The sequence below is a fragment of the Leuciscus leuciscus genome (genome assembly GCF_965113295.1).
Source record: "Leuciscus leuciscus genome assembly, chromosome: 17".
Lineage (NCBI taxonomy): Eukaryota > Metazoa > Chordata > Actinopteri > Cypriniformes > Leuciscidae > Leuciscus > Leuciscus leuciscus.
Genome location: NC_138741.1, coordinates 11,505,790 through 11,520,679, shown reverse-complemented (window position 1 = coordinate 11,520,679; position 14,890 = coordinate 11,505,790). Strand labels below are relative to the sequence as shown.

Here is a 14,890-nt window from a genome sequence, read left to right as displayed (position 1 = left end):
AACACAAACAAACTTCAAAGGGCCATGAAGTGCTAAAATAAACATAATTGGTGTTTCTTCAACCTTGGGCACTTTCTCAAATTCCTGAATGTTTCCGCTACATCTCATAAAATGTGTTGTTAAGTTTTATTATGTGATGAATAAATAAATTAATAAAATAGCTTACTCCTTGCTAATTAAGATAAATTAAATTGATCGACAGAGGGTTATTAACAAAACAGTTTTTCTAAGAGTGGTAGGTTTATCACTGAAAACTGTATCGTACTATGTCTTTATGCATTATGGTCAAAATGGAAGACTATGGCAACAGCTTTCTTACGTGCACGCGACGGCGTTTTGCTTCGGGCGGAACTGACAGAACGGCAGTTTTCTTTTCTTTGTTTTCTCTAGTCAGGTAACACCAATTAAAATAAAATTAAAAATCTACTATTTTTACTGTGTAGGCAGCCAAGTTTTATTGAAAGCCCATTTTGCCAGCGGTGAAGTACCCCTTTACTAACATGTTCCCACTTCATGTGTAATTTGCCAAAATTATAGCTTGATTGGAAATTATACAATATACTTAGATTTTTAGTTTTCTCTCACACTTATATATAAACTGTATAGAGTCAACAGTCAGGTGTCCTGAAAAGTCAAATCCTTTGAATTTTCTCCACATTTCATCAATTGATAATTAACGATAACTTATAATTCTTTAAGACAGACCTATAGTTTTTTCCCTTATGTAAACCATTAAGTACACAGTGTACCTTTGTATTTTGTTTGGTTTTTAAATCCTGTTTTGCTTGACTTTCTGTGGGATAAATGAATGGGGAACCAAGGCTGCTAAAAAAAGGTCCACGCACTGCTTCACTGTATCAGGTGCAACATTTTTTTGTGTGTTAAAAAAACAATGCCACAACTGTGAGGCAATATAATTTTTTAAAAACTCTATCAGAACTTAATTTTGCATAAAATTTGACAATTATTTTGCTCTGTTTAGATTATCGTAATTATCGAAATTTTTATGATGGATTTTCATAGTTTAATGGTAAAAATGTAAAGTTTCCAAGAGTTCCAAGGGTTTAAAAGTTGGCAGAAGTTGAAACCCATATGTTTTAGATTATTGCATTGGATTTGACCACATACGTCAATGCTACGTCTTAAATTGTATGCATTACATGCATTGCTTTTTGACAAGAAAACGGTTGATCTGTTGAACACAACAAAATAGAAACCAAGTGAAGTGACTGACAAAATGTCTTATAATGCCTCCGCTCTGAATAAGGGCTACGTTGTAGGGGTTTCTACTGCTGTCTCGAGGAAACTGGACGTGAAATGTGTCCATCTGCTTTTACAGTGATGTGGCATCACATCACACATCCATATTGGCATGTTCCTGTCTGGTCAGCGTGTCTGAGTTGCCAATCACTCTTTCTTTGAGCTCAGGTGCCATTATTCCTACAGAGCAGCGCGCTCTGATCTGGAGTGTCAGCGCACACACATGTGCCTCACCTTGCACCAGGAAGACAAAAATAGACCATTCCTACATGCACCAAGAGGACATGAAGTAGCCTATGGACTTCTAATGTCTCCACACATTAATCTTCGTTTTAACTCTGAGTCACCAAAACGGAGAGATGCAACCACATCAGACCTGCGGGGGGAAACACTCCACTGCATCAACCCTCCCTGGACCGGTCTCCATCCCCGCTGCCGTCCTTTCCTTCATTATTATTAATGTCTCTTGTCAGAAGTACTTAAGAAATGTGGTTTAAGAGCAATCGAGTTTGGCCACCTGTGTTAAGTTCACATGCTGTGTCCTTATCGGACTTCATCCCCTCAAAATGGAGGATGTCCAACTGTATTAGAAATTCCATTAAGTTAGTGTCAATAGGTTGGCCTGTATGTCATCCTATTAGGGGATCCGGATAGATAGTGGCCCATTACGTTGGAGGAGAACAAGAGGGATTTACGCCGTAAAGACCTCGCATTACTGCTAAACAGTACACTTGACGCTTAGGAGCTGGAGAAAGTTGAACTCTGAGGAGATACAACAGATTAATTCGTTTTTATAATTCCACTGTTCAAATCTTTAGCGGAGTAGCTCAGGTTAAATATTATTTAAGCTCTTTTAAGCACGTTAAATATTGTATGATACAAATATTAATGTCAAATATTGTATAATAAAAATAAAAATCTACTTCAGTCAGGCATTTATTTTAGCTTGTGTGTTGATTCTTTAATAACATGTATAATGCTATACCATAGCTTGATCTCTTGTAATAATATTTAAAAAATGATGTAATTTTCAGCAAACCATAATAAAAATAATCCCAGAATGTTATTTTTTATTGTAAAAATCATAATTTATTATTCCCCCGAATGTCAGACAGTAAGATTTTCCATCACACAGTATAATAAGATCATTAAATAATTTATTTTAACCTTGATTCTATTTATCTAAGTTTCATATTCTGTATTTATGTAAATTAAATAATTAAGATATGAATTATGTACTGTTTACTTATGTTATGTTTGATTTTTTTAATTTTTTTTTATTAAATTAAATTAAATTAATGGCTCTTTTCCACAACTTTGAAACCTGCCTACTGCCTATTAGTATCTGCCATTTACCAATGTGATACTCATAATAAATATACATTACACACTCAAATACTGGCCAAGTTATATTACTTCTAAAGTAAATCTAATTTATTGTTTAAAGATATTTATATATTTTTTATAAGTTATTTTCAGTATTGAATGGATTATAAGTGCATTTATAATCAATATTTCTATTGCTTGTCCACTGTCTTGTCACATTATTGCCACGTGCAATTAGTACCACGGCATCACTGTAGAATTGAGCTGCTCATGAGCTCATTGATATGAAAGGAACATGTTTTGGGTAGAAAAGTTCTTCCTGCTGTTTCATTCTTTCACATGTTTCTTCTCTCCCTTTTCACAGGAGTGCTTCCAGTTCATCCTGCCTGCTCTGCCCCACGCCATAGACCTGCTACGGGACGCCATAGTGAAGGTGAAGGAGGTACATGACGCTCTAGAGGACCTGCCATCCCCTCCGCCGCCCCTCTCCCCTCCACCCACCACCAGCCCACACAAGCAGACAGAAGACAAGGGTGTGCAGTGTGAGGAAGAGGACGAGGAGAAGAAGGACAGCGGCATTGCGTCCACAGAGGACAGCGGCTCCTCTCACATCACAGCAGCTGCTATTGCTGCTAAGGTGAGCACCATTAATGGTTATTTGGTCTCAAACACTCATATTGGCTCAAGCTGTTCTTTTAATATCTAAGACTGGCTTATTTCACTGATATGTTTTTGTATCAGATTGTTTTTTTCTCTTCTTTAAATTATTAAAAATTACCAAAATAAATCATTCTTAATCACTTTATGAAGATAATCTTGCATTAAATAGGCTAATAAAGTAATTTCGTATTGTATTCAAAGGTAAAGTGTGTAATTTCTGTGCCACTAGTGGATTGGCAGCAACTGCTTTCAAACAGGTTTTCCTAACAGTGGAATAAGAGAAAGAAAACTGAAATTTTGACATTGAAAAAATTACGCTCTACCCCTTATTTCATCATCTCTTGCCCTTGATGTTCCATTAATTCAAGTTTTGTGTGTACATGTGTCTTTTGGTCTTTTGTCATGTTTACATGTCTCATATTCATCATCAGAACATGAAGTCTCATCCCAGCCATGCCGTTTTCATGGCGAAAGGTGGGCAGCCCTTGAGTGGCTTCATCCCGCCCACTTCCATTCCCTCCCATTTCACCTGCTCCTGCAGCGACACGGTAAGGCACACCCACCTTTCCATCCATATTCACCTCTCCTGATATTCCATTGGCCCTTTTGAACATCTAGTTTCACAACCAATCATAGAAATGAAATGTCATGATTTGTCACTATTACTATTGGTCGATGATAAAACAGGAAAAAAATTCCATAGTCTTAAAACCATATTTAAAGACCAAAATATTAAATAATTGACACCTCCAGGTCCATATATATATATATATATATATATATATATATATATATATATATATATATATATATAATTATAATTATTTTATTTTTCTTCTGCTTATCTACTGCAGTCTTGAATTAATGTAAAGTGTCCCTATTATGCTATTTTAAAGGTTCCTAAATTTGTTTTGGAGGTCTCCATTGCAGCATCACCTATTTTCTCACCGTGTAGTTCAATAAACAGTTCGTCTCTCTAAACCCCTCCTTTCCAAGAGCCCACTCTTCTCTGATTGGCCTACGTCTTACAGAAACCAAACATCCATTACCATATCTGAATTTCAGCTCCAAAGGCTTCCTCAGCACTTTTATACACAGTGAAATGAACAGTAACAATGGTGTCAGTTTTTACCGTATCCTCATCCTTTGAAAGTGCATGCAAAGTGGATTTACTCCCGCGACATCATGAACCAAACTCTTCCAGGCCTCAGCTACAACTACAGTGTTTAAAGACGGGGTTAAAGTAGATGTTGCTAATGAAGACATTAGCCTGGCATTATGCAAATATGTTACAAATCTACATAGGTTTGAGCAGGAAGTAAGGCTGGAATTACTGGCGACTCTTTTCAGGCAGTTCTGAATTGGTTCTTTCTTTTGGTAGACCATAACTCCAATTATCATGTACTTTGCAGACATTTTACATTCTCAAACAGCTATATTAAACGCTACATGAAAGGAAATATCAGAAGAAGCATAATAGGGGCACTTTAACTCTTGTGTAGATTGTGTAACATCAACATACCGTGGGGAGAACAAGTATTTGATACTCTGCCGATTTTGCAGGTTTTCCTACTTACAAAGCATGTAGAAGTCTGTGATTTTTATCATAGGTACTCTTCAACTGTGAGAGACGGAATATAAAACAAAAATCCAGAAAATCACATTGTATGATTTTTAAATAATTAATTTGCATTTTATTGCATGACATAAGTATTTGATCACCTACCAACCAGTAAGAATTCCGACTCTCACAGACCTGTTCGTTTTTCTTTAAGAAGCCCTCCTGTTCTCCACTCATTACCTGTATTAACTGTACCTGTTTGAACTCGTTACCTGTATAAAAGACACCTGTCCACACACTCAATCAAACAGACTCCAACCTCTCCACAATGGCCAAGACCAGAGAGCTGTGTAAGGACATCAGGGATAAAACTGTAGACCTGCACAAGGCTGGGATGGGCTACAGGACAATAGGCAAGCAGGTTGGTGAGAAGGCAACAACTGTTGGTGCAATTATTAGAAAATGGAAGAAGTTCAAGATGACGGTCAATCTCCCTCGGTCTGGGGCACCATGTAAGATCTCACCTCGTGGGGCATCAATGATCATGAGGAAGGTGAGGGATCAGCCCAGAACTACACGGCAGGACCTGGTCTATGACCTGAAGAGAGCTGGGACCACAGTCTCAAAGAAAACCATTAGTAACACACTACGCCGTCATGGATTAAAATCCTGCAGAGCACACAAGGTCTCCCTGCTCAAGCCAGCGCATGTCCAGGCCCGTCTGAGGTTTGCCAATGACCATCTGGATGATCCAGAGGAGGAGTGGGAGAAGGTCATGTGGTCTGATCAGACAAAAATAGAGCTTTTTGGTCTAAACACCACTCGCCGTGTTTGGAGGAAGAAGAAGGATGAGTACAACCCCAAGAACACCATCCCAACCGTGAAGCATGGAGGTGGAAACATCATTCTTTGGGGATGCTTTTCTGCAAAGGGGACAGGACGACTGCACCGTATTGAGGGGAGGATGGATGGGGCCATGTATCGCGAGATCTTGGCCAACAACCTCCTTCCCTCAATAAGAGCATTGAAGATGGGTCGTGGCTGGGTCTTCCAGCATGACAACGACCCGAAACACACAGCCAGGGCAACTAAGGAGTGGCTCCGTAAGAAGCATTTCAAGGTCCTGGAGTGGCCTAGCCAGTCGCCAGACCTGAACCCTATAGAAAATCTTTGGAGGGAGCTGAAAGTCCGTATTGCCCAGCGACAGCCCCGAAACCTGAAGGATCTGGAGAAGGTCTGTATGGAGGAGTGGGCCAAAATCCCTGCTGCAGTGTGTGCAAACCTGGTCAAGAACTACAGGAAACGTATGATCTCTGTAATTGCAAACAAAGGTTTCTGTACCAAATATTAAGTTCTGCTTTTCTGATGTATCAAATACTTATGTCATGCAATAAAATGCAAATGAATTACTTAAAAATCATACATGTGATTTTCTTGATTTTTGTTTTAGATTCCGTCACTCACAGTTGAAGAGTACCTATGATAAAAATTACAGACTTCTACATGCTTTGTAAGTGGGAAAACCTGTAAAATCGGCAGTGTATCAAATACTTGTTCTCCCCACTCTACGTATAAACCTGTACCATCTCTTTTAATATTATTTAATAATTAAAATTTAAGCAAACCAGGCATTTAACATTATATAATTTCATTCATCATTTAAATGTAATTTTTTATCATGTATTTTTTTAAAATTAATTTTCATTAATCTGAATGTTACACAAAATAATTTTGCATCACAATACAATAACAACAAAGTTAACCTTTTTAATGCTAATTATAAATGTAAATTATTAATATATACTGTTATTTATTTGTTTATTTATTTAGACATAAAGCCATATCTAGAGACCAAAATATCATAGACTTGGCACTTTGAGGTCTTGCTTTTTTGAATTTGCCAGTAAGTAACACCTTGGCAACCACCCACAACACCTTAGTGTTGCACTGGCAAGCACATCTCACTGTCTTTCTGTAATGCCTTGTATCAGTTTATTATCTCGTAAGCAATATTTGTCTTGTTGTTCAGCTTTGCCTGGTCTTGTAAAGCTTTTTCCCTGATAGCAGAGGATTGAGTGTATATCCTGTATTAGCTGTCTTTATATAGTAATTATAATGGGGTCATGCAGGTTGGCATTACTGTGTTCTCCACAGGGAGCGCTCGCAGCACGAGTCTCCTGGGAAGGCAGAGGTTGAGTCGAATGCTATTATTAGCGCAGGGTTAGCTTCTGCGCTGGGTAATTAAAGCGCTTGTGGAGCTGCTCTTTCCTGCGAGGCCTTGATTTAGCCCCAGTGTTAATTAGTGCTCCGTTAAGCCCCAGCGTTCATGTGGAAGATCCCTGCGCTCTTCGCCCTTCTGCCCATCAGACTCCTGCTTAATCCCACCACGGTTCTCCCAGACAGCATAGCTGCAGTTTGTTACTGCATGAAGACTCGCCTGCTGGATCAAAGGCAGAGTCTCGGTCTGAATACAGTAACAAATATCACTCTGTATAGATCATGGCGTTTCAAATATTTGTCTTCGCTGTGGATGTTCATTGATGCTTTCTGCAGACATTTAATGGGCCATATTATGCGCTTCTGTAGCATTTGAAAATCCATGTTAATCAAGGTTTAATGTTGTGTTACATTATTTACCACCCCTCTCTGATGCTATTGTACCTTTGAGAGTTATATATGCAAATAAGCAGTGTTATGATTGGCTAATGCTTTGCAATGTGCCAGCCAACACATATGGAGGTCATATGTTAACGACTACAAATTTTGATTGTTGTAAAAGATCAGGGGTTTAATTTGTAAAAAATAAATAAAATAAATATTTTATATTTAGATAGAATTTGTTTAAAAAAAAAAAAAAAAAAATATATATATATATATATATATATATATATATAATTTATTTTATATATATACATTACACATTGCATAAAAAAAAAAAAAAAGTCAAATAAGACAGCAGGTTAAATTATATTTAACAAGAGTAAAGTGTCTGTTTTATCGGTAAAAGCCAATAGCCAACTGGATAGAAACAAACTATTAAATAATATCCTGGAAATATTAAATAATATCCTGGCTCTTCCCAGCTTGGTAATGGCATTGAATAGTGTCTGAGATTTTGAAGCGCCAAAAAGTTCCTCCATCCATCATAAAAGTAAACCATACCACTCCAGTGGGTTATTAATAAATGCCTTCTGAAGTGAAGCGATGGTGTTTTTGTAAGAAAAATATCCATATTTAAAACTTTATAAACTAGAATCACTGGCTTCCGGCAACGGCCGTACGCGCGATCGCAAGAGAGTCGCGCTCCAACAGAAGGGTGACCTCTGACCCGACGTATGACGTAGGCGTAGCTTAAGCTTCAGAGAATAGAGCAAAACAAAACACTGGTCGCAAATTATAAGTCTAAAACCTGTAAAATGTCTGAGGATTTTGATGTGCTCAAGAAGCATTTCTTATTATTATCAATGTTGTGCCGCTTAACATTTTTGTGGAAACCTTCTTTTTTTTTTTTTATGATTCTTTGGTAAATAGAAAGTTCAAAAGAAAAGCATTTATTTGAAATAGAAATCTTTCGTAACATTATACATTTCTTTACTGTCACTTTTGAGCAATTTACTGTGTCCTTGCTGAATAAAAGTATTAAGACTCTAAACCCTTGAATGGTAGTGTAAACAATAATATTTAAGTATAAATGCTTAATTTGAACAATTCTTTACTGAATTTGACTGTCACGGTCTTCTTTTTCCAGATCCCAGAGTCCATCATTTCACGAGGCGTGCAGGTGTTGCCGCGGGACACCGCCTCTCTCAGCACCACACCCTCAGAGTCTCCTTGTGCTCAGCAGTCCCGCCTCTCCACTGCCTCCTGCCCCACCCCTAAAGTAAGACTCCACCCCTTCTCCCTTTATTCACACCATTCCTTCTCCCCTCAGCTTTCTGTTTCGTCATGCACTCAGTATCCTCCATGGCTGGATCCTCATCTGCTGCCACCTCATTGGCTGCTTGACACACTGCTTTGCATTCCAGACAGCAGTGACTTTGCTCATTGGGCCGTGTGAGAGGAGAAGCAGGGCTTCTTCACTGGCTGAATTTTAAGTTTGGCCAATTTGATTTTCTTCCTGTAGCGGTTGACAGTTTGTTGTTTAAGATCCAACGTATAATTAGATGAATTATGTAAGGGGCTATTAATTCATAACATTTGTTATTATTTTATTTAAGATAATCAGGAGCTCTCTTTTTTTTTTTTTTTTTTTTTTGGCATTAACAGTTATTTAAAGTGTCTCTAAGGACCTGTTTACGCCTTGTATTAAGATGCGTTTAAGATGGTCGATCGGATCACAAGTGGACGACGCTTGTGTACAGGTGTAAACAAGGTCTGAAACGTTTTGAGCTTGTCCACTTTCGACCACTTCCAGAGGTAGTCGAAAACGCATTCGACCGGATTGCTTTAGTTGTGTAAACGCACATGTGGTCGAATGCGTTCAAACAGCCACAAAGGACCACCTGCTCTCCACCTACTGACCTAATGTGGAAAAATTATGGGAAGCACACTAGCCAGACTGGATTTAAACTTTGTCGGATGAAGACCCAAATTTGGTTTGAAGATGAAAAACTAACCAATCACAATGTTCTCTTACCATTCCTGATTTTTAACAAACACTCACAGAATTCGGCGTGGTCTTGCTGCTATCAGAGCAGAAACGAAAGCTGCTGTTCTCCGTATGTTTTTCCGTTGTCTCCATGCGCGTTTGCCCATTAGATCGAAAGATCTGGAAAAAAAACACATACCTTTACCTGCCCAAAGAAATCGGGACATAAGTGGTTGAAAGTGGACAAAAGAGACGGATTAAAACACCAGGTGTAAATGGGAATGTGTCTCCCTCGTCTACTTGTGATCCGATCGACCAAAACACATCTTAATACCAGGTGTAAACAGGGCCTAACTCGCATTAGGTGCTTTCACACCTGAGGAACCTTTTCATAGTTCCTAGAACTATCAGCGGAAGTTCCCGGATTTTGGAGTGTTCGCACCGAAGGAACTAGGAACGATTTTAGTTCTAGGAACTCTTTTGGAGGAACTAATTTAGTAGGGTCTAAACCAGCACTACAGGAACTATCTGTGACGTTAGTGTACGCTGATTGGCCGAACGCACGCGTAACGCCAGCACCCGCCATTTAAAAAAAAGGTTGTAGCCTATATATTTAGTCCACAAACTAACTCTACGAACATGGAAAACAGTGATCAATGGGCCTTAACGGTGAGGAGAAAACCCAACGTAACTTTGAGGGGACCAAGTGAAACATGATTATGTATTTCTGCTCAGTTAGCAACACTGGACATCAACCACACGGCATACATACGCTAATAACTTTTCATTTCTGTCTACTTTCTATGTATAACAGTTCTATCTATTAAAGTATTAGACAGGACTGTTAGACAGACCGTAAACTAATGAACACGGAGAATGCGAGCGCTGTGTGCTCAGGCTCTGGCTGGCGTTCTCAGCGACGTCAAAATAAAGGTCCGCCGTGCTGTCAAAATAAAAGTCACAACAACAATTGCGGTTTACGTCACTTCAGAGTTCCTACCGGTTCCTACTGGCGGTGCGAATGCAACCAGTAAAACGTTCCTAGGGGAACCAATAGTTCTCGGGGAACCATCCTGGTGGCTAGTTCCTTGAACTTAGTTCCTAGATCTTCCCGGTGCGAAAGCCCCTATTGTGTCTGTATTTGGTCACTTTATACATCATTATCAAACATGCACTCGCATCTCAACTTTTGAATGAAAAGTGCTATTGGTGTAGACAATCGAGTTGTATACTGAATGTAGTTATTTCTTTGTGTTTATAACAAGTCACATTTTGTTGTGGAGTGCGTGACAATAAGTTACTTTGATTTCAGCTCTTTCTCAATTGTTTTTTAGTGTCATAGTATTAGTGTGTGTTTCCTATTTTGGCCCTGATGACGTGGACATCATGGGTAAGGACCACTGTATGTGTGTCCATTTAGCTCATGAGACAATGGGTCACATAAGTCACATGTGTGTGTGAAATTTGTCAACATAATAAGAATAAGTAATTAGTGGTGCTGCACAAGTTTCTCTGTTTCCCCCTAGTGAACACAGTGTGTATTACAACTGTGTTTTCCTTTAATAGATGCAAGTATTTGTCTTAGTAACAGACTATGGAAAGTTGGTCTGCAAAATGCTTGAAGTATATAATGGAAATGTTTTGGCCTCTTTATATCAATTTTTTTTTAGGACGTATGTGAAACGCCTGTGGTAAGCAGAATTCCAATGAAGTGCTCTAAGCTTCAGCGTTGACCTCAGGCTGGGTTTTAATTCTGCTGACTTGTTTTTTTATGACAGTGTCTGGCAGTTTGGCTTTAGTTGCTGAACAAGGGTGTCAGGTGGCACTTAACAGTTAGAGGCTACACACAGTAAAGAACGTGCAGAGAAGTGTGTGTGTGTGTGTGTGTGTGTACTCTGTTACATGTGCTGTTTAGCAGTGTACCTACCAGCTTGAGCATTTGGGGAATTCCCAGTCCTGAAAAAATTGAGTTATGGCAGGTTCACAAATGTGTGGAGAATTTATATGCGGATGTTGCGTGTGTGTGTGTGTGTGTGTGTGTATGTGAGAGAGAGAGAGAGAAAGAGAGACTGTGGTGGGGCTCACATTCATAGAGGGGCCAAATTAAATTTGTAATCAAATAAAAATCTGTTTTCTAAATGCATGGCATTGATATTATTTTGAGCATTTAATTTAAGTTTGACCTCATAATTTTTTATCAAACTGTCATAGCATAGTTTAGAAAAATCGGGCTGCACATGTACAGTGTGGACCCTAGCGTTTGTGTAAAAAGTGAAGTATACTTTGGACTTAATATACCATTACCTAGATTTAAGGTACAACATACTTATTATTTTATCAAGTAAATTAAGACAAGATGAAAGACTTTAGTTTTATGAAAATATGAATGTAATAATGTAATACATGTAATAACCCCACGAACAGTCATCTACATTGATTAAAAGCCTCATTATCATAAAATCATCCTAACATTTTTAGGATAATGAGGAGTTTAATCATTGTAAATCACTTTGGAATATTTACATTTTTAGGCTAAAATTAATCGTTAAACGATTAATCGTCATAAGATCGCAATCTCGATTCAAACACCCACATGATCTTATTCTTAATTGACAACGATTTTCCTGTGTCTATTAAACCTTTGACAAGCACGATCACAGCAAACATTCAAATCTGCATTTACACTGCCACTGACCCAGAGAGAGCAGTTGTCGTGTAGGTACTGTATAAAACACCTTTACAAACAGTCCTTTCTACCACACAGGGTCATTAATTCTGTCTTACAATAAATCAAATTATCATAGTTTAGTTTATAGTTTGGATATAAACACTGATGTCTGTCACCTTTCATAACTCGACGCTTCAAACAAAGATTGTATATCACCTCTAAGTGGTGAAATGTGACTGTTAAAAAATCTCTTTGTCATTGAATCATTCATTCAAGAGATTCATTGAAAGATGCAGATTCATCCAGTAATAAAATAAGTGACCTTTTTGAGTGAGTCATTGAATCATTCATTCAAACAGATTTGTTTTTGAATAATTAATTTAAATTAATTAAATCTTTTTAAATGGACCACAGCAGTTACATTTTTTTCAGAACCTCTAGTAAATTGCATGTTATTTTGTTTAGTTGTCTATTTGGAATCGTGGGAGAATCTTGGATCTCTATTTATAAAAAAAAAAAAATCTCAATTTATCCAGAATCATGCAGCTCTACTGCTTATACCGTACATTATATATACTTGATTGTTTGACTTCCCAAAACCAATTGTTTTCCAAGACAGAGGCACTTAAATAGATAGTACATCCCAAAAAAAAAATCCATCATCATGCCGTTCCAAATCTTTGTTTCTTCTGTGGAACATAATATAATTTTTTTTTTTTTTTGAATGTTTGTAACCAAACAGTTTCAGTTCCAAATGGGAACCAAAACATTAAATCCAAAGTCTGCATTCTGATCAGTCAGATTTCTCTGCTTTTTAAAACTTCATGTTTTTTTTTTTTCTTGTTTTTTTTTTACACGAGACTTTGAATGATAATGTGTGTAAAAATACATAGTGCGCTCAATATTGTTTGGAACTATGTCTGAATATGTTCTTTTTTGTTTGACTCCTTCCTTAGTTATATAGTGAACTGTGTGACATTCACTGTGTAGTGAACAAATCAGCAGTTTTACACACAATATATGCATGAATGCATAAAGTGTAGCTTATGTTCTGGTCAGCAGAATGGTGTAGTAGACATCAGCAGAGGCTGAATTCCAGTTTACCAGTCGTCTCTTTCCAAGCTGACAGCTTGTTGTATGAGAGAGACTTTTAGAACCATGCTGACACTAAAATTGTTACAATGAGGATTCACTGAAACTTAACATTCTGAACAAACAATTCCTATTTCATCAAAATAACAATCAGGCCTAAAGATCGGATGTGAAGCCAAATTGGATTTTTGTGCAGTGTGAAAGCAGCGTGTGATTAAAAACCTTTTCCGAGCATACATCATCCAGTACGGCCAGAAGCGACACAGACACACACACACACACACACACACACACACACACACACACACACACACACACACACACACACACACACACACACACACACACACACACACACACACACACACACACATATGCTCACTGCATTCCCTCAGCACATCGTCCAGTTGTTACATAAGACCCTGTTTGGCTGTGAGCTCTCCATGCGCACTAAACACAGAGGTAATAATGCATAATACGTTTTTACACTCTCTCTCCCTCTCTTAACCCACTCACATGCTTCGTCTGAGACGATCTGATTTCAGAAAACACTCTCCGTAACCGCACACACAGTCGTCAACCCCGTTATGCCGTACATCCTTCAAATCTGTGGTTGCACTTCCTCCAAATTTAGATCCCAGTGGTTTTTTACTCATCCTCCGCTTTTGCATGCTGTCTCACTCCACCTCTTTCTCCCCTCCTACACTCTCTCTGGCTTCATGCGTGTAGTGTGTGTGCGTGTGTGTGCGTGTGCGTGTGTCAGTGTGTGCACGGGAGACTTGCGGCATTCTTCTGTGTACCAGGATAAAGCATGGTAAGCACCGTCTTTCTCCTCTCTGATGCGTCACTCTGTTTTGTTATACACGTGTCTGTTTTGGATGTGCGTGCGTGTGGGGTGTAAGTTAGTAGGGCTTCAGATAGACTCTGAGGGGGATCGTGGGACAGGGGGATTTCAGGGTGCAGCATGATCTACAGCGTAAGGAGCAGCCACTTGGTTTTGTAACCGCTGCAGTGGTCTGATGTGGTCGTACAGGATACATTACTGTGGCTTTCTGAATGGAGGCTCCATTAGGTGCCACTCTTTGGAAGTGCTTACAGGAAGAATCGTGTTGTTTCCTTAGTGACTTGTGCATATTTGTTTCTTTCTGTCGCTAACTATGCGTGTTTGCCTGTTGTGCAAGTGTACGTATGCTTGGTTTTGTTGTGTGTGCATGTGCATTCATGTTCATAGTGTGTGTTTGTTTGTGGGAGGGGGAATCTGTTATTTTACACACTTTGGATTTTCCGTTATAAAGACACAATTTTCTCAGAAGTTTTATAACAGACATTTCATGAATAAGTTCCAACACAATGTTATTGTAAAACATATGTAATGTAATGTAATTCAATATAATATAATGTAATGTATAGGGGTGTAACGATACCCTCATGTCACGATTCGATACATATCACGATACTGAACTCACGATACGATATTAATGCGATACTCCAAGACATATGATAAAAGGTTAACAAAAAATGTACTGTTGATTACAAATTGATTTGAAATTTGATATTACATTGTGTGTGTAAATGAATAGGATGGACTTGGTGCTGAAACCTAAAGCACAGGACAATAGAGACACCAATAAAAAAAATATTCATGAAAATACAGAATTATTTTAGCTGAATATGCTTGATCTCTGTCACTGACTAGATATATTTACAATAATGTAGGACACTTTTACTGGTAAAC

At 38.2% G+C, this 14,890-nt stretch overlaps 1 protein-coding gene across 12 annotated transcripts in view; it reads left to right on the top strand.

Moving 5' to 3' along the window:
* Window positions 1–14,890, top strand: part of gphna (gephyrin a) — an 84,965-nt gene that overhangs the window by 39,138 nt on the left and 30,937 nt on the right. For 8 of the 12 annotated variants that reach the window (XM_082143233.1, XM_082143231.1, XM_082143228.1 and 5 more), the window contains exons 7-9: window positions 2,951–3,223; window positions 3,678–3,794; window positions 8,556–8,687. In XM_082143233.1, the coding sequence (XP_081999359.1) occupies window positions 2,951–3,223; window positions 3,678–3,794; window positions 8,556–8,687 (522 nt within the window). The remainder of the gene's footprint in view (window positions 1–2,950; window positions 3,224–3,677; window positions 3,795–8,555; window positions 8,688–14,890) is intronic. The other 4 variants (XM_082143226.1, XM_082143235.1, XM_082143232.1 and 1 more) reach the window with 1 other exon arrangement.